Source organism: Harpia harpyja, chromosome 6, assembly GCF_026419915.1.
Source record: "Harpia harpyja isolate bHarHar1 chromosome 6, bHarHar1 primary haplotype, whole genome shotgun sequence".
NCBI classification, from domain to species: domain Eukaryota; kingdom Metazoa; phylum Chordata; class Aves; order Accipitriformes; family Accipitridae; genus Harpia; species Harpia harpyja.
The window spans coordinates 60,497,304-60,520,241 of NC_068945.1; the positions used below are offsets into that span (position 1 = coordinate 60,497,304).

Below are 22,938 nucleotides of genomic sequence, written 5' to 3' on the forward strand. Positions count from 1 at the left end.
CAGAGGGAAACTGTATTTTCTTATAAGACAGAAAAAAACCAATAATCCTAAATGGTCATCCCTCACAATCTGAGGAAGGATCAAAAAGGCTAAAACAACATGTGGTCAGGAAGCATCACATGCTATTTTCCACATTTTACATCTCTAGCAGAAACATTATAAGCAGCAAAAATGCCATTCAGTATGGCACAGAGTCCCATGGGCCTACACCTGCGTGTAGATACTTAAACGGGTCATCTGTAGCTCTACTTCTGTTCTTTAGTCTGCACGTCAAATGCAATGTACCAGCTATGGCACTTGCATGCACCACTGCAACAGAGGGAAACTGTTAGGAGGACACAGAATATAGGACTCAGATCTTTTCCCCTAAGGGTAAAGGTTTCTGGATCCTGTTTCTCACTCAGGTCTGAAATCTCTACCGTACACCATAGGATGAATCTGGAGGTACTACATGCAAAGAAAGATTTTGTCTGCGTAACTACCAGAGCTCACGGGAAGGAAAGAACTCTGATGTCATGGACTAAGGCAATGAATTCATTATTTTGGTGTGCTTTGCCAGCCTTGTATTTTTCCAGCAGCAAAAATTAAAAGAACAGTTGGACGCAGTTCCCTAAAACACAGCTATTCCAATTATTGTAATAAACACAGTATATACTCTGGAATATGAGCTCACTATTGCTACAGCTTCACAAAAAAATGCCCAATTTTGGCTCCAGCTGTAAGTTCACAGTAATCGAGTTAACATTCATAATAATGCTGCTTTTATCTTCCCTTTTCAGTGCAATTTTTTTTAGATTGTTTAAACAATTCTCCGATCTACTTGCAACCCATATCGCAAATGACTGTTAAAAAGTGAAACCAACTGAAACAAAACTGGAATGCCTGTTTAAGCTCTGCTTTGAATTATTAAAGGAATTAAGTTCACAACTGCACAGAAGACCTGAGTAAAGATTACATTTAGCTTAACTCCCATTTTGTTTGATTGGTGATCTGTTCCCCTACAAGTCCCCTGTCCAAGGGACAATTACTTGCAATAAGTAAATCCTAATTATGACACCTGATTTTAGATAGTAGTAATCTAATTTAACTAGATAATTAATACAATTTCTGGATGAATTCTTAAGGTTTTTCTAGAAGGTTTAAGTTTAATCAAAGGCTAGACTTAAGCCATATACTCTGAACATCCACCTCAGCTGTCACAGCTGTCTGGCATTGGCAAAGTGACTGAAGATTTCTTATATTAGGGAAGTGGGCTCTCTTCTATGGTGGAGAAAGATAGGATCCTGTGAGGAGCTCTTTAATGGCCCTAAGTGAGGATTGTCTTTTCCCACTAACCACAAAACTTTCACAGAGATTTGGACCATGCACTTTTCATAGCAATTCACTGCTGCTGCTTCTTTTTGACACCTCCACTTGCCTCTTTCTTTTCCTTTTTTTTTTTTTTTTTTTTTAAATGAAAGTGCTGTACAAGTGCCTACCTGCTCTCACTTAGCTTCCAGGAAATTTAATTTTAAGTCACTATGACACCTTTAAGGCCCCAAACCAAGTAGATGTAGGGTTGGGCGGGGGCTACAGAATAAATAGTCTGAATAATTCTTATGTTTAAGGTGCCCAGATTCCAATTGCATTTATAAGTATTTAGGCTTGTCTTCAACATGCAGCAGGTCCAGTCTGACTCTACTACCTAACTGGAGTCCAAACAAAAGTTAATTCTATACGTTTTTTCAACACAATCTTGTGCAGAAGACAAAACCTTAACTCTCAACTGTTATTTTTTCCTTATCTTAAAAAAAATAACTATATACATGTATACACATACATGCACTCTCAGTATTAAACTGAAGCCTTTAAAACTAAAAATGAGTTTGCTACTCCTACAGCTGAACTTCAAAATGGAAAATGTATGAAGTTTTACTTCACTGTATTATTTTTTAAAATCTTTCTGGTTTAGACATAAAATTCCTCCCATGCATTTTAGTGGGAGGAATTAAGTGCCAAAACCCTCAAGTCATTATAGCTTACACACATCATCTTCAAACAAATACAAAACTGCACAAATTGTAGTTCTGTGATTGGAACTGCAGGAGTTCAAAATTAAGTGCATAACATGATGCAGTTTTGTATCAAACACTGTTTTTCTACTGCAATTACAGAGATTTTCCATAAACTTTAACGGGAACAGGCTTCTGTTAAATACAGATGCTCTTACACATTATTACAGATGAAGTAAAACTTACTGCTGATGTAAATACCTAAAATACTAATGTTTGTCTATCCTTAAAGATCTTCCTGGACAGCAGTTCTGTGACTTTCTAGTTTCTTTCTCCATATTACTCACATCTCTACCTAGAATTAAAGGCAAAAGTTTCCAGGGCAACATGTAAGCTTTTGCAGTTCCTGTCTACTTGTAAAGGAGATTCTTCTTTGATGCTGAGGATCCCAAGCTGTCTATTTTTATTCTGGTAGATAGGGGTGGAGCCTGGGTTGTCCTTCTAGAAGAAATCCATAAGTGATTTTTCTTCACCCTGAGACCCATGCCGTTAAGTCCTATGACGAGGACTGTAAATTTGACAGACTTCATGCAGTATTTTTGTTCAGATTTCAACTACTGAACACAGAAAGTGCTACCTTGCTTTCTAACTCACTGATGTAGAAACTATATGCCCTCAAACCAACAAACAAGTAATTAAAATATATTTTATGTATTCATCAATCATAACATCTTAAAAAAGCTTCGTAAAGACTCTACTAGTTGGAAGCACCAAATGAATTCATTCACAGTGTTTAAGTAACAACATCCATGGAGAATTACATTGAAGAAAATTATAGCACCATGTTCCATAGCTCGCCTTTCTTTATGCATTCATAATCTAACAGTTGGCTCCAATAACAAATACGAGCTACACTTCAGTTCTCCTTATCCCAAACAAAGCCAACACAACTGAAGGCAGTCCGGAGCCTATTCCTTTCTGCAAAAGTGTTCAGATTTGTTCCAACTACGCAAACCCATCAAAAGCAATAGGAAAACTGTCAGAGAGGGAGTGCATCGACTGGCATACTCAATTTCTATCCCTGCAGATGATGTAGGGGAAGAAGAGAATCCAGCTTGATTCTGAGATTCCAGATGTACATGAGAAAGAAATTTTGACTTGCAGATTGAACATATTTCATATAAAAATTACTGGCACACAATATGAATGTAGCTCTCAGAAGCCATTTTAACAGACCTTTTGCAGAACAGAGCCACATTCTCAGGCAATGGGTCTCATTCTCATTTAGACTAGTCATTTGGTGCTATAAAAAGGAAATTTAAGGTATGCATAAAATATTAACATCCCTTTACATCACCACACAAATGTAAAGATTTATAGAGCCTTTACATTGCCACAGATATGTAAATGGACTTCCCTGACATTGCTCAGCACTGCCCCAAAGCTTTATTGACAAAATCAGTTTCTAGTCTGAAAATAAATCAGCTTACTTGGTTCCTGACAATTTCAGAAAGGAGTGAGGAATCCAGATTTCACTCTTAGCAGACATTTCTGCCAAGACAATGAGAAAAACATGAAAAATAAAGCACTTGAGCCCATGATTTTATGCAGCTTCATGTAGGGTGGTAGAATACTGTAAGGGACAAGAAACTAGATCAGAAAATCCTGTTATGAACAAAAAAGAACAACAACTATCACTGAACAAACTGAATTAGTATGTCGACATACAGCTAAAAAGGTCTTCTAAACAAGCCTGGGCAATACTAGAGACAAAGTTTTCCTTATACACCACCCTTCCATAAATAAAATCTCAGCTACTCGAAGTAATTACACCGAAACAAATGTTTAACTATTGTACACAGTATGCAACTGATCCTCATTTGAGGCAAATAGATCATCACTATAAAATAAATATTTACCTTCCTTTCAGATATCAGATGTAAAAGGCAACTAGGGAGTTTATCAGGGAACACTGACTCAAGATGCTCACAAAAACGATGCTAGGTTCTAGTCAGCAGCATGGTCCCCAGGTATTTTTTCCACAAACCACAGCAATGGTTACAAGCACTGTAGCTTTGTGCTAAACCAGTATTTGAGCAAACTTTTTAAATAGCCGCTTTAAAAGACTATTTTTAAATGTTACTTAGCTATTTTAAAACTACTAAAAAACATGACCAGATGAACTGTGTTATGCAGTTATCACAATCTTAAAACATACTCTACTACTCTGCTTAAATTACTAATACAAAAAGCTATAGTTTTCGTATGAATTATGTGTGTTTGGGGAACTATTATTTTACAGCTTATATAAGTAGAATCATAAAGCAAAACAGTGACCATAATCTTTTGACTTTTTTTTTTTTTTTTTTTTTTGAACAGCAGTATTACAGAATATCTAAAAGTTGGTTTTTACAGCCAAGCATGTGTTTAAGCTGCCTCATGCACAGGACAAGGAAAAAGACTTTTAAACACAGCTCAGTGCACTGCATCATGCATCACTTCAACAAATGCTGATTGTTTTCATTAACTGCATTGAGATTTAATATACTAGAAACATGTGAATGATTAACAAAAAATGTAACTGCAAATCAAGGCAGCAACAAAGAAAAGGTTAACCGAGTTCATCTGTGCTGCACAGAGCGCATCCAAGTGAATATCGCTGGGATTTGAAAACAGATTATGCTGTCTGGTCAGAGCAGGGCTGGGCCATGCTTCCTGCCCAGTGATTACCCAGCAAACAGCATCTCCACATCACATGGCCTAACATAGTAGTAAATTACAGTTGCTGAGCAACAGCAATACTGGCGCAGATGGCTCACTGCAGTTGACATCTTTAGCTATGCAGATTAATTTATTATTTACTTGTGTTAAAAACTGGACAGGACAGTTTTCTGGGCTAATGAGAAAACACTCCAACATATTGTAGAATATTGCCCAATTAAAATATTGAGAAACTATTCGCCATGCATAGGTGTTTGCTTCTTTCTATGTTCTGCCCCTTTCATAAAAGGGAGAAAAAAAAAAAAAAGAAAAATCCATAGGGCGTCAATACTATTAATACATCTAATCCTAAATGTAAGCAGAAATGTAGGCACATAGCCATCCTCTGAGAGAGGAACGGTGTGGGAGTGTGTTTAAGAATATTCCACAGAGAGAAACAATATTCTGTACTTCTATAGCCCTTCTATCTGAGGATCTTTACAATTTTCCCAAATGTCTATGTGGCACTTCTAGCTAGGGGCAAACTAAAGGAACTATACTAACTTCATTTCATCACAAAAATGGTGAATATTCTCAATTTCCATATAAATTGCAGTATTACTAATACTGGAACACCCCAAGTTCTCTTTGGACCAAAACAAATATTTCACACAGAAATATTTCAAACTTTGATCATTTTTAAAATACAACTAAACAAGGCTTGTTTGAATCTGCTCTCTGATCAGTTTGAACCCAGACTAAACTCCATCCTCTTTTACAGAACACCTCTAGCTTTACTTCGGCATAGTTAAGAGTTGATATCTAAATTAAAATTTTCAGAAAGTTAAAAAAAGCTTTGAGTTTTGTTAGGGTTTTTTTAACCCATTTCTTTACAACTTATGATTATAAAAGCTGATGGTCAGATTCAAGTCCTTAATTTTTTTCTACTTTGTTTTGCACTACTTAACTAACTCTGAATATCCCGCCAAGTGTAAGCTTTCATAGGGCGTACAGTTTCAAAGCTATTTTTTCTACTATTAAAAAGCTTAGACTTTGTGGCATGTCACTATCCACAGTGATGGCAGTTTTATTTTTGTTTATATGTCATTTCCAGTGCACATTGCATTCTGGTTCTTACGTGCTGCTACAACACCACAGCAGGGTCTAGACTGTAAACCACAGGGAATATTTCAATTCAATCAATAGCTTCCTTTACTGTCATGTAATCAACAAAGACTTAATAGAGTAATTTCTATTTAAATTTATTGTAAGTATAAGCAAAACTTATCTGGATTCACCACAAGAATTATAGTCATCTTCCTTATATGAATAGTATTTTAAATTATTATATACTCTTCTCCCTATACAAGCTAATAATAATGATAATAACTGAAGAAAATTAATGCATTTCTGACTGTTTAAATTCTCTTTAGTTACTGAAAATACTTCATGCCCAAGTATTTGTTACTGTTTAGGATACGTGGAGATGCAGGACATCAATAAAAACAAATACTAAAAATCATTATGAAGATTTGAACCAAATCATGACACTCTCAAATCACCAAAGGTTGTGATATAATTGTACATAAAAATGGAAGCAGAAAGAAAGAGCAAAAAAAGCAAGGCTGTAGTATCTACAGCAACTGATATGGAAAATTCCCAGCTCTTACAAAAGAAGAAAAAAAGAAAAAAGACACCATCCCCCCACCCCAAATTAAAAAAAACAACAAAAACCAAGAAAATATTTTCAAATTGGATTTAAAAAAAAAATTCTTTCTCCTGTTGAATTGAAAAATAAAGGTGTAAATACAGTAAAATGTTCTACTTGATCTGAAATTATACACTCCACTTTGGGAGACACGACCTTTTTTTTTTTTTTTCTCCTCCTCTTTTCTTCCACTAGGATTAAGTCAATTTTGATACAGACATGTTGTTTCAAAAACAGTCAGAACCAATAAAATAATTTTTAGAACTCATTTTACCTCCATCCAGAAGAGCTTTTGGCAAGTAAGCAAATCCTGCATCAATATACACAGCTTCATATTATCTGAATGTGCAATTTTCAGCAAGTATCCAAGTAAAAAATTATACCTGGCTCTAAGACTAATTTTAAGCGGTCTCTTAAAAGCATACTGAAACAGTGGATGAAATACAGACTGACGTAGATAAAATCCATGAAAAATAATCCCTCCCAAAAACTACCTAAAAGGCATTCACATCTGCACACCTACTCATCAAGGATGGGCTCATGGAGCAGAGGTCACACATGGCCAAGTTTCCAATATTAACAGCTTTAACACTCCACGTGATCATCAACTTTACAGATGCCCATCATAACAAATGTTATGATATATTCTACTTTAAATCCTTGCTCAGTCTGTGTTGTATGTATCTTCCAATAACTAGTTCACAGGGGATGAAAATTTACTCCAGCTATCAAGCATATGCACTGATGATTTCAACTGAACTACGGTAGTTCATGCTTTTTGCCTAGCTTTATCAAAAACTGTACGTAAGTGTTTAACAAAATGCATAGTCCCTCAGATGTCTTTGTTCATTTTCGGAAAGCCTACTCCTATTCACATGTTCTAGAAGGCTGAATCTTTTTTGGGGGAAGTGCTGGTTTCTGTTGCTAATGGCTCACAGGAGTGGTTTTGACAAAATATTTTTTTTTTTTTTTAAAAAAGAGAAAAATAAATCACCACATAATAAATAAATACACACCTGCTACAAGGTTCTGATGTATGTGAAAGGAAAATGGAATAGAGTAACAGTCATCAAACCTGTTTATATAATTTTTCCCATTACTTTATGCAACTGTTGCTAGGCAGTCATGTGCCATGGTGATGAGTGGAGTGTGAATACCTAGACAGATTAGAGAGACATATGTTACTGAACACGTTATGTATGGTGTGTTATCTCTCTAGACTGCTGTACAAAACCAAGATACCAAGTATCCCTTTTCCCCAAGGGGACCGCAATGTCAGATGGTTCAGAGAAATAGTTCAAGGGGTCTGACCTTATGGCAATACAGGTATCACTTTCTGCTCTTAGTTACACAGTTCTCTCTAGTGAGTTAAAACAGACAGGGTACATGTACTACTGCATTTTAAATAGAGGTTTAAATGAAAAGAATGAATAAAAATTCAAAAAATCAGCACTTTTTATAGTGGTTTTACAACGCACGCAATCTACTTCCTGAGCCAGTTTGTAAAGCCTGCTATATTCTTTCCAGAATCAGCTAGAAATATAGACATTTAGAAAGATCTATATTGGAAAAGTAGTTCACTCTGTTAGTTATGAAGACTGAACTATCCTGTAAGAAACTTGTAAGAATATCTTAAGAAGATAGTTCAAGCAGCTGTACAGGGGAAAATGTTAGAGAACAAAACTAACATAAATTCTTTTCTAAATAAATGCCTTTCACTCTCCCCACATCCAATTTGAAATTATTGCTTTCCGATCAGTAATGTGTTTTAACATAAGCAATAAGAACAATGACTATAAAGGGCATGGGAAAGGCACAACACAGGATTACAGAATCATGAAATTTGGCAAAAAGAACAGCAGGAGAAGTCAAAGTGTAACAGTAAGAGGTGAAGATATAGCCTGTAAGTGCATGGGTAAGAGACAAAGACTTCTGGACAATAACACTTCAGGAGAACTTAAAATAAGAGAAGCCCAAAGAAAAAACTTGCACTATAATCAAGAAAACTGACAGCTAAGACACAAACCATGGTTTTCATGCTAGACGGGAAGAAATGTGTAAACTATTGTAAAGGAGGAATCAGAAAATTTTGTTAATAATCTAAAGGGAAACTAGAAGTAAAGTTTGAGAATAACTCAAGTGGGAACCTCTGCAGCTGAAATAAGTCAAATTTTTATATGTGCCAGAGCAGGTTCTATTACTTTGCTCCAACTGTTCAGTAATAAAGTCAGATGTGATTTTCGTTGCGCTTCACTGCAGATTGGAGCAGGACACCCACAATGAAGTTTCACCAAGACAGCTGGTGGTGCAAAGCTGAGCAAATGAGAAGAGTCTGAGTGGGTGTCAGGAGATTGGAACTAATAGCTGAATAAATTAGACGTCCAATACCTTCATTACTGAAATGATTTCATCATGAAATAAATGCATATCCTGTGTTTATTTCAATGTGTAATATGAAATTCAAATCTGCTTTTACATATGTATGCAATCAGTTAGTCTTAAATACAGCTGTATTTATTGTCTTAAAGTCCTGAATTTCACACTTAGAGTAACCGCTTCAAAAACTAGTAGTTATTCACAGAATTTCCAAATACTTTGAGATCTTCTTATATAAACTCTCTCTCTCTCTGAAAATCCATTTAATTTGAACATACCAAAGTTGTTGATCATTTCCAGGTGAAATCTGAAGTTTTTAAAGGAAGAAAAACTTGGAACTCCAGGAATACACTACAGAAATAAACAACGTAGCACCCACAAATAAATGTAAGAAATTTTGGTCTAAAAACATTCTGTCAGAACTTGAAGGTAACGTTTTCTTACAAAAGTTCCTCTTTGACTTTAACATCAATGCATCACATTTCTTGTCCGTTATACATGAATATATCTTTTTTTACCCCAAACTGTCCAGAACAACATGCTTGATGACCTTTCCTCATATAGGCTTTGATCCTATATAACCTTTGAGCACCTGGTTAGTTGCAGATGCTCTGAAATTTGTGCACGTGGCTGTTCAAGTCACTTCTTTTCCAGTCCAAGCATTAATGCCAACTATCTCAATCCTGAGTTTCCCTAAACTCAAACAAGAGAGTACACTCCTAAACAAAGCAATGCGCTAGCAATGGTTACTGTGATTAGTCTTTCAGGTTTAAATTTGCAATTTTAAAAACAAATCAATAAATAATATACTTGCTGGGTGCAAAAAGCCTGCTATTTGTTACCAGGTACCCACTAACAAACATGCACGCTAGAAAGCAACCTAACTGCTAGCAATGTTCTTAAATCATTGTGGTACTGAGCAAATAGGTTGCCCAAAGAGGCTCCGAAGTCTCCATCCTTGGAGATATTCAAAACCGGCTATAAGCAACCTGCTTTAGGTGACCCTGCTTTGAGCAGAGGGTTGGACTACATGACCTCCAGAGGACCCTTTCAGCCTCAGCGATTCTTTGATGCAATTTTAAACATAGTGATATTGTTTGTCAGGTTCAAAATACAGTAGCAGTCTGTACTTCTTCCTATCAGTATCTCTGATCAGCTAAACTAATACCAAAACAAGACAAAAATAAGCTTCCCAAATACTCCTTCTGGCTATTTATCACTAGTTAGTCTTTGGCGCCAGGTCTGCTATGGTTGAATTTCTATAAATTGATAAAAGTGTTGGTACTGAAAACAAACCCAAACTACATCGCAAATTTAAAATTAGCATATCAGGATGTATGAGAAGCTGCTCAAGCAATAAGAAGAGATCAGACATTCATATGAAGCCTTATTCCCACACAGAGCAAGTAAAGGATATGTATAAGCACGTAAATCAAGCTACCGCAAACATCAGGTTAAAATAAGTTCATTTGAAGTCCTAATATTACTTTCTATGCCATTTCTATGTTATATAATTACAGCAAGAATGGTGATCAAGGTTAGAAATAGTCCATAGAGATCTCATTCTTAGCATCCCACAAGAATGAAATAACCTGAGTATCACCAAGTTAAAACTCATGACTCAGGCTTTCAGCTAATGAACTCTCAAACAGTTACAAAGCAAATCCACCCCATATCCTTTTCCAAAACACCCACTGGAGATATGAAGAGTCATTTTTATGGTGTTTTTGCTTAGTTAGTTCTTATAGCAACAAATTTTATTTATTTATAAACATAATAGCACATGACTATTGTGGTCAGATTATAAAGGTAGCCAGTGAGTGCTTGAAGTCAAGCAAAATGGCAAAAAAGTCATGGTGGGGTTCCTCCTCTTTTTCTATGAGGAGATGAGAACACACTTCCAAACACTGTACAAACAGAGAATCATTACCTTCTTTTTTCCTCAATTTCACCCCCTTCTACTTGTAAGCAGTTTTCCCAAATAGTATGATTTTTTTTCACTGAACTTCTTAAGGCCTCAAGTGATCATGATGACACATTGTAACACATCCGATGTTTCAGCATAATGAAGGTAAACTTAATTTTCTGCTCTAGTAGCGAACATCAGTTTAAAAACTACTCACCTCTGTTATATGAGGATTAGGATTGAATCCACACAGGCTGCAGACTACCGTATGACACTGTGTGCACGTGTTGTAATTGGCCTTTTCTGGAGCATGCAGCAGCAGTTCAGTGGTTGTGCAAAGAGGACAGAAGGTTTTCTTTGGGGCGGACTCAGCGGGTTGAGTTGCACTGGCTTGCTTTTGCTGCGAGGGTTTTTCAGGCCCCGGTTGCTGGCCTGGTGGTTTTGTAAGTCCTGGTTGTTGTGCCGGGGGCTTTGTGGCCCCTGCAGTCTGAGAAGATGGTTTTGTAGGCCCTGCCTGTGGTGGCACTTGTTTTACAAGCCCTGTTTGCTGCGGAGGTGGCTTCCCAGATCCAGGCTGCGATGGTAGTTTTGCAGATCCTGTTTGCTGAGCAGATGGCTTTTCAGGTCCAGGTTGCTGAGAAGGCTGGTTTGGAGGCCCTGCTTGCTGGGAGGATGGCTTTACAGGACCTCCTTGCCGTGCCGGCTGTTGAGATGGTTGTTTTACAGGTCCTGGCTGCTGCGATGACGTTTTTGTGGGAGGTGGTGCTTGGGATGACGTTCTAGCATTGTCTGTTTGCTGTGGTGATGGTTTTGTTGGGCCTGATGAAGGTTTTGCAGAAGTTTGCTGTTGAACAGGCTTCGTTGGTTCCGACTGTTGGGGCTGAGATTTTTGCGGTCCTCGTGGCTGGGACGGTTGTTTCGCTTGTTCTAGCTTAGAGTCTGCTGGGTGACCAGGGCCTGGTTTCTGAACTTGCTTTGGTTCCCCAGGCTGCTGCTGAGGCACTGGTTTGGAAGACTCAGTTTGCTGGGGGGTAGGTCTGACGGGTCCTTGTTGTTGAACAGCTGGCTTTGGAGACTGTTGAGCTGGATGTTTTGCAAGGCCCCTCTGCTCCTCAGGTTTCCCTTGCTCTTTTGGGGTAACTTTTTGTTTCCTACCGGCTTCTTCATGGGCTGCATCTGAATCTGATATCAAATCAAAAGGATTGAATTTGTTCACAACTGAAGTGACTGCACTCAATGGATTGGCTTCTGAGAGAAAACTGGGCATCATACTTGGCTTCTGATCTTCTTTAAAATCAGTCCTGGACTTTGATTCCCTTAGACTAATAGAAGAAGGGCTCCGTCCAGGTGCCCGTTGTTCTGTCTTCAGCACATCTACCGTTCTGCTTTTACTTAAACTTGGTGGTCCTGGATCTGGAGGCTTACCTGGTTGCCTGAGATGGTGGCTTGTGTCAAGCTCAGGATGTCTGCAGACAGAAAATGTAATAAAATTAAAATAATGCAGAGTACTAGAAAAATGAGATAAAACAAGATGTATCTGTGGCCCTGGAAGTGCTCTGGTAACACTGTGAAGTTTCTCAGGTGCTTAAGTGTTTGCAAGACCAAAGCTTATAACATAAGGTGCACGTAAAAAGTATTTAAATAAAAATTATTGTTCTATAAAGGCTTACACAAGTATTCAGTCATAGACGGATTTATTATTCAGAAAATAATCTAATAAGACAACAATATTTAACCAGATAATTTTCTCTTCAGAAATCTGAAGAACTGAAAGGTACCACTTCCTATTTTATCTAAATCCAAATGACTAACTCTCCACTCTATCCCTTGGGATACAAACATAGGGAGACAGAGAAGACTAAAAGAAACAAGAGATGTCAGAAAATTAGCAGATCAAAGCATAGCCACACAAGGAAAACATAACACAACACAAAATGTTTAGGTACTTGTCTTTTGGCTACCTGTACAAAGTTTGGATATTTCTACAATTCAATATGCAGCAAGGATTTAAACTCCTAAAATCCAAGCACATTAAGGAGTATATGCTTCTTTTTAAAGTATTTATTTTGCCACCCATCCACTCACAAATCAGAAGAATTTTCAATTAAACAGACGCCAGTTCACAGGATTAGTCCTGAAGCTTTCTTTTTTTTAAACAGAACTACTGTAGAGCTTCCTCTCAGCATCACCCCAACAATCCACATTGCCCAGAAATAAAAATAAAACCTCTCATTACGTAAGGATTTTTCCCAGTTCTCTAACAATAATATTTTTCTGTGTTTTCATATAGGAGAAAATAAAAACTAAGCATGTAGGAACGAAAATCAAGATCACGTCTTCAGATGTGGCATAGTATTCTACTTGTTGCTATACTTGGCTGCAGCTGGAGGAAATAATATTGTATTCAATGCTATTGCTAAAGAATGTAGTAAAATATTCTATTCAGTGCTATCACTGTGCTTTTGCTGGAAGATACAGTGTTCTCTTCAGTGCCACAACAGTGTTGCAAACACAAAATTTTCAGTTTTCACTTTGGCAGATCCAGTTAACTGTGATCTTGTTTTTCCCAACATGACATTTCTTCTTGGGTATTCATAAGCAAAATAAACAATCACTTATTACATTTAACTGTATTCTTTAACTAAAAAATAAATAAATAAAAACCTGCACAATTCTGTTTAAGACTTTTATCAGAATTCTGCAGAATTATATATAGTAGACACATTGAAAAATATATTTTACACTGTTAATGTTACCATGGGTTTATTATTATTTCTAATTAATATTTAGAGTTTTCATTATATGCCTAGCAATGGCAATATAAAAGGACAAAGCTAAGTGATAGCCATTTCTGTGCTCATAATTCTCACAATGTGGGATTTTCTCACAATCTTGTATCTGATTTTTTTTTGTAATTTAAATATTTCCACATGAAATGCTTGTTAAGGATAAACTATTTCCAGCCTTCCATAACTCCATTTACCCTTCCCCATTCCTGTAAAATTATTGGCCATAATACTGGGAAGTTTACAACTACAGACTGACATTGAACAATTCTAATTAATCTGGAGAATCAGAAAGCCTCAAAAAAAAAAAAATCTTGGCTTTATTTGACAAGAATTTTCTTATTTTTAAGCCTTCTAAATCATGAAAAACCCACTATTGTTTTAAAGTCTTCAATCCAGACTCAACAAGCAAAATCATTTAGTCCACCCTCACTTAATTCTTTTCTTTTGCTGCTGTTTCTCCTCACTTTGGTCTTGATTCACAGAGCTCATCTTTATTCATTTACCTGAATATTACAGCCAAATCAAAGCTTACTTTGGAGTCAAGAGGAGATTTAACAAAAAGACTATTGGTCTCTTTCTTGAATGTCATAACTATAAAAACCTATTTAAAAAGGCATGTCTTTTTCTCATTCATCAGTATAAATAGTTCTAAAGAGAAGTGCAATAACTACACAACACCAAGACAGTTAGATCTTTTCATATCTACAGACAAGCTATGTACAAACTTATGCACAGCCCTAGTGGCTAACTTTTTTTTAAGTCAATACAGTGATGGCTTTAACAAAAATACATATTTATTCTGGAAAATACACCATAAACATACTTTGTAAGTGTGACACTCAGTAAGACTTCTTAGCGTTTCCTCTCAAAACGAAGCAATTTTTTTTCTGTTAATGTCTATTGAGAACAACTTAATGAACTGAACGGCCCCTACCCCCAAAAAAAATCCAAAACAAAACAAAAAACCAAACAGCTAACCAGCTGCATTAGATGGCTCATATATTCAGTTTGGTCATCTAATCCTTTCAGATGATGTGGAACAATTCTTCAGCAAGTGGACACTGACACAGTTAAGAAGTCATTCAATGAGGCTAGAACAACAGGTACTTGCTTACAAAGTGACTGTGTATGTTTCAGCTAAATCCCCTAACCATGATTTTTCTGAAGACATGTAATCGAAATAGGATAGAATGATTTCCATAGGTGCTAAGCATCCCAAACTCTGGAACCTAGAGAATAAAATGTTCAAAGAAAAAAAACCAAAAAGGTACATTTGATTTAGGCAGTTCGCTTTAGGTGCTCTAGATCTAAATGCTTATATTAAAATGCATAATAAATATTTATTCCATTTATTTTGCTATTGCATTTTTGAAGACTTAAAAGCTCAAAGCCTATAGAAGTCCTAAAAGCTACAGCATGTATTTTATGGTGGTAAACATGCAGCTATGTTTCCTGCTACATACATCACTTAATGTTAAGAAGTCTGTAGTTGCAAAAATTGTTACTTCAGGATATCATCAATCGTGAGGAATTTGTACACTTCAAGACTTGGGTTGCTTTAGAAGGGGAATGAAAGCATTTAGAAGAGGAAATAATTATTAGTCTCTCAGGTAAGACTAGATAACAGCTAATGTTATAATGGAAATCACAGGGGAAAAATCCAGTTAACAACATGAAAAAAATCTAACAGACAATGCAATAGGGACACTGTCATAATGCTAGGCTATATAAACTGGAAGCCAGAATTCCTGTTTTGATCACTATTTCAGTCACTTAACATTTGGATTGGCATAACCGTGCTAGAAAAAAAGCTGTTGGGAACTACAGTTGTAGAGCATCAGTTAAGAGGTATTTTCCACATCTGATTTCTTTGGCCACACCAACTAAAAAAAAAAAAGCTTGAGGATAAGGAATCTGAGCCTCAGCAGGCTAGTTCTTAAGTTGAAGTGTGGAAAAGGCTGATCCTTAGTCCTCAGTAGAGTCTTACTCCAAGGGTTTGATCAGGTTCTTCATAATTATTCCCATTGTTGGTAGATTCCAACAGCAAAGAGAGGTGTGCAAGATGAGCAAGTAAAACCCCAAAACAGGAGCAGAGACAAGTAGTAACCTCATTACAGTGTGACAGGCACAAAGATGCTATGATGGGAACTGCTACATTCCCACAAGAGAAGCTAGTTGATAGGTTATTGAACTGAATGTTAAAATGTCAACTTTGACTAAAAGTTAAAAGGCTGTAATTCACAAATATAGAGAGACTTTACTTTAAATGGAGAGTGAAAGTATGGTACGCTAACAAGATCAAAGTAGTTTCTGATGTCATAAATATGTTTGTAGGAAAGCAGCCATTTATAAATGCAGAAATATTCACATTGCAATGAGCTTACCCTATTCTAAAATCTTCCAAGGACATTTACCTTACTTTTTACTGGAACATTAGCATGAAACAATAAACTTTTAAAGTCTTTGCTCATAGAATGTTATAGAAGAGTGAATTTTGAGTTTAGTTTCACAGAACTAACCAATATGATTTTTTTTTTCATTAGCGTCTATAGAAGCTGGGTTGAGCCCTGAACTGAATGGAAAATTATATTTTACATACAGTGTTAATACCCGTTTAATAATTATGCCAGACATAAAATAGGAAGATTTGATTTCCAGTTTTAAAAAATGGAGACCGTCGTCTCAGGTATAATCCCAATGACTCCAGTAGTTTGCCCAAGGATGAATTTGGTCCCACCCTCCTTGCTTCTCTTCTCCTAGAATTCACTTATATAAACCTGACATTATATAAACTCAATATACGTTTATCTAGGGTGAGGTCAACACACAAGAACCCTGTTCAACAGTCAGCCGAGGAGGCTCCTTCCTTTCAGCATCCTCCCTCAAGACAAACAGCACACCCGGCCACGGAGAGCGAGAGCAACAGAGACGCCAGCCCCGGATGAGGGGCCGGGGGAGCCGGCGGCGGGTTCAGCACCGCGGACAGGGGCACGGGCGGCGAACGGCGGGCAGCGAGCGGGGACGGCCGGCACCGGCACCGGCACCGCCGCGGAGAGCGCCGGGCCCCGGGCCGGGGCGAGGGAACGGGCTTGTTGCGCTGTCGGGCAGCGAATTTACTACGGGGCAGGGGAAGAAAGGGGAAGGAGATTACCCTGGCCTTCGCAGATGCACAACGAGGTAAAGCCATCACCATCCAGAACACTGACTCCCGTGGCAATCGGTTTAATCTATTATTTCGCCTCTCTGTCCCCTTTCGACAAAAAAAGGAAAAAAAAGAAAAAAAAAAAAAGAACAAAAATATGGGGGAAAAATAGACTGAAGCAGATCTCCTCAATCCACGACTATCTAATGAAGCCAAACGATAGTTGCAGAGCTTAAGAATTGGCAGAGTGATGCCTAGCAAATACATCATGCCCACAAGCTTTGAAAGCTCCAACAAGAATCTCTTCCTGCGGAAGGAGAAGCTTACAGAGCCCACCAGCCCTGGGGAGAGCTTCCCTGGCTACTACTATCTGAGCCGTGGGGCACTCCAGCCCCGTAAAGCACACACACACACACAGAAAACCGAAACGTCGCCTGCAAATCTCTCCCCTCCCTAGACACACAAACTACCCGTGCTCCGGAGCGGTGCGAGGGGAGGGAAGGGGAGCGGGCGCAGCCCACTGGAACCGAGGAACGCCGTTATTATTAGAAACCACCGGAGTGGGAAAAGCTGGAGAGTGCAGGCTCCCGTCCCAGTGCCCGCACGCGTGCAGCCGCCCCCTTCCCTCCCTCAGCCAGCAAAACGCAACGCCTGCTCCCGATGCGGCGAGCCCAGCTCGTATTGCGACTCGCCCCCCGCCCCACCACGAGAAAGACGGAGAAGGGGGGGGGGAGGGAGGAGCGGGAGAAGGGAGATTTTCCGTGCATGCCTTTGCATGGGAGGCGGCTCCGCGCCGGCGAGGTTCCCTCTGGGCAGCCCCTGCGCCCTTGACATGACAGCGGCGATCTGCCTCCTCTCCTCCTCGCTCAGCTGGCTCAGGTCCGCCTCCACCCCGGCCGGGACCAGGCGCTCCAAGGGGGCCGCGGGGCCGCCGCCATCCCCGCCTGCCGCCGCCGCCCCTTCGGGGAAGGCGCCCAGCCCTTCGCCTCCTTCCAGGCTCGCCTCGTTGCCCATGGCCGCCGCCGCGGCTCGCCGCCTCTCCCCTCGGGCGCAGACCGGGCGGGGCGGGGGGAAGGCGGGGCGGCTCCGCTCCCCAGCGGGCGGAGCGGCGGGCGCTCAGGGCTCCGCGGCCGCCACCACGGCCCCGCGCGGCGGCAGCGTCGGGGCCGGGCTCGCTGGCCGCCGCCGCCGCCGCGGCTGCCGGGGAAGTGCGGCGCCGCCAACCGCCCGCCGCGCCGCGCTCCGCCGCCCCGCGCGGCGCATGCTCCGGGCGGCTCCCCCGCGCACACCGCCGCCCCGCGCCCGCCCCGCGCCCCGCCCTTTAAAGGCACCGCGCACCCCCCCCCCCCCCCCCCCCCAGCCCGCCCGGTCGGCTGCCGACCGCGCTGCCCCACCCACCCGCCGGCGCTTCTCGAGAGAGCGGGCGGGTCCCGGCCGCGGCGGGGGTCCGGCACCCACCCCCGGCGGTGCTGCCTCCCAGTCTCCTGCCCTCTGCAACTCAGGATGTGCTCGCGAAGCAGCCGAAGCTTGACGGAGCCCAGCTGGCCCAGCGCAGGGGGCAAGGGAGGCCGGCAGGCACGCCCGGAGGACGCCCGTGCGAGCGAGCCCCTGAGAGCAGAGCCGACGAGGTCAGGCTGCTCAGGGCCACGAGCAGCTGAGTTCCGAACGTCTCTAGGGATGGAGATTTCACAGCCCTTCTGGGCCCCTGGCCCAGCATTTGGCCACCCTCGTGACGAGCGGCTCCAGTATGTCAACATCGTTCCAGGATCGGTGAGCCCCAAACTGGACACAGTCTCACAACTGCTGAAGATATTGAGAAGAATCACCTTCTTTAACCTGCCGGCTGCACTTGAGGTAGCACAGCCCAGTCTGCCACTGGAATTCATCACGACGGCATGCTGCTGAAACATGCTCACCTTCTCATCCACCAGGACTTTTTCTGCACCGCTGCTTTTGGGCCACCCTGTCCTGGTGCATGGAGTTATTCCTTCCCAGACGCAGGACTCCGCACTTGCCTTTGTTCAACTTCATGAGGTTCCTGCCAGCCCATCCTCCTGCCTGTCAGGGGCCCTGCAAGCAGCAGCCCTGCCTTTCAGCGTATCTACCGTTCTCTAAGCTGGCATCATTCACAGGCTTGCTGAGGGTGCATTCCATGCCTTTGCCCACATCATTCACAGAGACATAGAATATTACTAGTCAGAAAGGTACAACTAGTATCAGGCCGCCAGTTGGACTTGAAACAACTAACCGTAACCCATCTGAGCCTGACAGTTCAGTCTAGTTTTCACCCACTGTACAGGTCTCACTAATTTGGCTATAAGGATTTCATAGTTGATCGTGCTGAAAGCCTGGTGGAATGTGATTTGCCTGGGGTAAACACATGCTGTCTGTTTCCAATAACCTTCCTGTCCTTCATCTACTTGGACATGGCTTCCAGGAGGATTTGCTCTGTAACCTTCCCAGGGAGGGGACTAGCCACATTACTCTAACTGCCTTGTAGTTCTCTTGTGGATCCCCTTTCTCGAAGGCAGGTGCAGTGCTTGCCCTTTCTGGTCACTAGGGAACTTTCCCAATAACCTTTTGAAGGTGATAGAGTGACTTTCCAATAGCATCAGCCAGGTCCCTCAGCACCCTTTGATCCACCCCATCTAGTCCCATGAGCTTCTGCATATCCAACTGGTTTAAGTGCTCTCTGTCTTACTCTACTACAGGTCATGCTTCACTCCCACATACTCTGACGCTCAGCTCAGGGACCCGAGAGACTTAGAGGGCAAACCTTACCCATAAAAGCCATGGCAAAGAGCCACTAAGTACCTCCGCTTTTCTATGTTCTTTGTCACTTGTTTTCCTGCCTCATTGATTGGGGGCCAAATTTTTCCCAAATCCTTCCTAGAGATCTTACTAAACTGTGGCTGTATTTTGAATATTCCAATGTGTCTGTTAAACAGCTAGATCTTCACAAATATCAGCTGTTTTAGCTACAGGGATGTGACAGCATTTGGTGCTCTTGCTTGTCTCCTTCTTTAGCACCAATACTATTTTTCTCCAGACACAGCTGTATGCAGATCAGCCCCCAAAATGACCTACATAAGGATGCCATCCAAATATTTATAGTACTCTTGAATTGTAACCATCAGAGATAATTTTTTTCCAGTACTGGTTCACAATTAATTAAGAAAGGGAAAAAAGTTGCTGTGGAACAGAAACCGCATCTGGAGAGAGTGAGAATATGTGAGAGAAACAGCCCTGCAGACCCCCAGGTCAGTGAAGAAGGAAGGGGATGAGGTGCTCCAAGTGCCAGAGCAGAGATTCCCCTGCAGCCCGTGGGGAAGACCATGGTGAGGCAGGCTGTCCCCTTGCAGCCCAGGGAGGTCCACGGAGGGGCAGATATCCACCTGCAGCCCAGGGAGGACCCCACGCCGGAGCAGGTGGGTGCCCGAAGGAGGCTGTGACCCCGTGGGAAGCCCGCGCTGGAGCAGGCTCCTGGCAGGACCTGTGGCCCCATGGAGACAGGAGCCCAGGCTGGAGCAGGTTTGCTGGCAGGACTTGTGACCCAGCGGGGGACCCACGCTGGAGCAGTCTGTGCCTGAAGGACTGCAGCCTGGGGAAGAGACCCATGCTGGAGCAGTTTGTGAAGAACTGCAGCCCGTGGGAAGGACCCACGTTGGAGAAGTTCATGGACGACTGTCTCCTGTGGGAGGGACCCCACGGTGGAGCAGGGGAAGAGTGAGGAGTCCTTCCTCTGAGGAGGAAGAAGCAGCAGAGACAATGTATGATGAGCTGACTGCAACCCTCATTCCCTGTCCCCCTGCACCACTGGTGGGGAGGAGGGAGAGAAAATTGGGAGTGGAGTTGTGCGTGGGAAGAAGGGAGGGGTAGGGGGAAGGTGTTTTAAGATTTGGTTTTATTTCTCATTATCCTACTCTGGTTTGATGGGTAATAAATTAATTTTCCCCAAAATTGAGGCTATTTTGCTCGTGATGGTAATTGGTGAATGATCTCTCCCTGTCCTTATCTTGACCCACAAGCCTTTTGTTATATTTTCTCTCCCCTGTCCAGCTGAGGAGGGTAGTGATAGAGCGGCTTTGGTGGGCACGTGGCATCCAGCCAGGGTCAAACCACCACACATACTTTTCTCTCAAGTGACTTTAAGTTACATATCAAAAGAACAGCGCAGCAGAGAACGTGAGAAAGCACAGAGGGAAAATCCTCTAAATGGAGTGGCATGACAGAGGTGGATGCCTATTCACACGATGTTCTAGGTAAAGACATCAGAGAGGCCTGTGGAAGAAGTGACACACAACACAGTCACACCTGAATGAAGGTGGATTCACTGGGCATGTGAAGGAAAGATAAAATTTCAGTTAAAGGTTTTAGAGTGAGGCAAATACACATCCCTATTCATTCAGCACAAGTGAACATCATGTACTTAGGTATGAATAGATGTGCAAAGTGCTGCTGCATGGAAGAAGGCAAATGCACAGCAAAGACAGGGAAAGAGGTATTTAATCATTGAAAGCATTTGTTTTTCTGATACATACTAATGTAAGCATTCATAGGCACTTAAAAATACACATATACTTAAATATTCTGTGGAGCGTGGTATTCCTGTCCTTTAGCTGGGTAGTCTGGAAGTTTATTAAGTTCCCAAATGCAATTTTTCTAAACAAACCAACCCCCCGTGTTTCTTTATTCAAAGCCAAATAAGTAACTAAAGCTTTTTACTCGGACCTAGAAGTCATCTTATGTTTAAGAACAGATAGCATATGTCAGATATAGATGCAGACAAAACAACTGAGATCAAAACACATTAAATTCACTCAACAAAACAGTTAAAACTGGGGAAATATCAGTTCTGCTAGAGCTTACTGATCAAAACTATATACACTGTTCCTATTTCACTGTTAACATGTCCTGAGATAGAAGATAGGAGGAAAGAGACATACAATGCCTAACGAAGTAAGCTGAGCCCAAATGGAGGCACAGGATGAGAAATGACCTGTGGTGGGAAGTTCACTAGTGGCTTCACTGGAGCCAAGGATGTCACCTTAAAATGGTTATGATTGCAAATATCTTAGGGATTTTTGTGGAAACTGGCTCTTTTCACAGTTCTGTGACATTTACCTTTTCTTACGAAACAGCGTGAAATCAATAGTTATCTGGCCCAGAAGTCCCACTGCAGGCCTGTTTTCCCTACATCCCATAATTTCCACATCTTTCTCCCTATATACTTCACAGTCTGTCCAAAAGTGACACCAACTCTCTCATTTTGGTGTTACCGATGAAACTCACAAATTATTGAGGCATAACATTCTGTTGTAGCAAGGAAAGAAGAGTTATCAAATTAATCAGCTTTTTTCTTGAAAGTCATAAAGTCTAACTTGCAAGAAACAGCTTGGTGGTGTCAGGCTAAATACCCTTATTAAAAAAAAAAATTATTTTCTTAATCACTAGCACTGAAAAATATGATTAAAACCCTTCAGAGATAAAACTGTCTTTTAAAAAGTACATGCAAATGAGAACTCTGTGTGTAAATTTAGAGACAGAGATATAGAAGCAAGTTGCCTTCCCTTAGATACTAGGTAATATAAAAAGGATAATCATGAACAGAGGCAAATCCAACTACCCTTTGAGGGCTCGCTTACAGTTTTTGTAGAATTTTCGTTGTATCTGAATCCAAAAATAGATCAGCACAATACACAAACATTTATATATTTTACAACATTAAGTCTGTGCATGGTATTATTATCCCTGAAAAAAAAAAAGGCACAGTATATTTGAAGTGATGTAACTTCATTCAGGCTAAGGACTGCGCTATATCATTAAGGCAGTACTTTCATCTGGGCCTGACCAGTTTGGTATGCAAACTAGATGCATCAGATCTCCAAAGGAGCCAGTCCAAGCTAGAGCTGAGTAGGCAGAAGCAGCACAAGGACACTAGTTCATCTTTTGCCAGTGCTGAATCTGATCTGGGGCAAGTGAATCTCAGTTAAGTGTGCATCTTCAGCACTAAAATGAGTGCTTGAAGTTAATTTACTGATTAACAACACTGAAGACATCCAACCTTCTCATCAGCAGGCTACTTAGTATAGATGTACTCTTTACATTTTAAAGGGGAGAGAAAGCCATTTAGTGCATAGAATTTGGAGAAGTAATGCTAAGATCATCAGAAGAAAGGAATAAGAGGTCAATAACACTTTGGCATGAGCTGGCAAAACGGGAGGGAAGGAAAACTCTTATATCTTAATAATATGCCTGGCATTATGCCCAGATAAAAGTGAAGGAGGAAGAATATGTGTTAATCATTAATGATTAACAGAGGCTGT

General features: G+C 40.9%; 1 protein-coding gene across 7 annotated transcripts in view; it reads right to left on the reverse strand.

Moving 5' to 3' along the window:
* PCLO (piccolo presynaptic cytomatrix protein) overlaps positions 1-22,938 on the reverse strand; it is a 396,779-nt gene that overhangs the window by 363,204 nt on the left and 10,637 nt on the right. For 6 of the 7 annotated variants that reach the window (XM_052789180.1, XM_052789182.1, XM_052789181.1 and 3 more), the window contains exons 1-2: positions 17,382-17,809; positions 10,899-12,147 (exon numbers count right to left, since the gene is read on the reverse strand). In XM_052789180.1, coding sequence (XP_052645140.1) covers positions 10,899-12,147; positions 17,382-17,626 — 1,494 coding nt within the window. In that variant the 5' untranslated portion in view covers positions 17,627-17,809. Of the gene's footprint in view, positions 1-10,898; positions 12,148-17,381; positions 17,810-22,938 lie in introns of those variants that run through there. The other variant, XM_052789184.1, reaches the window with a different exon arrangement.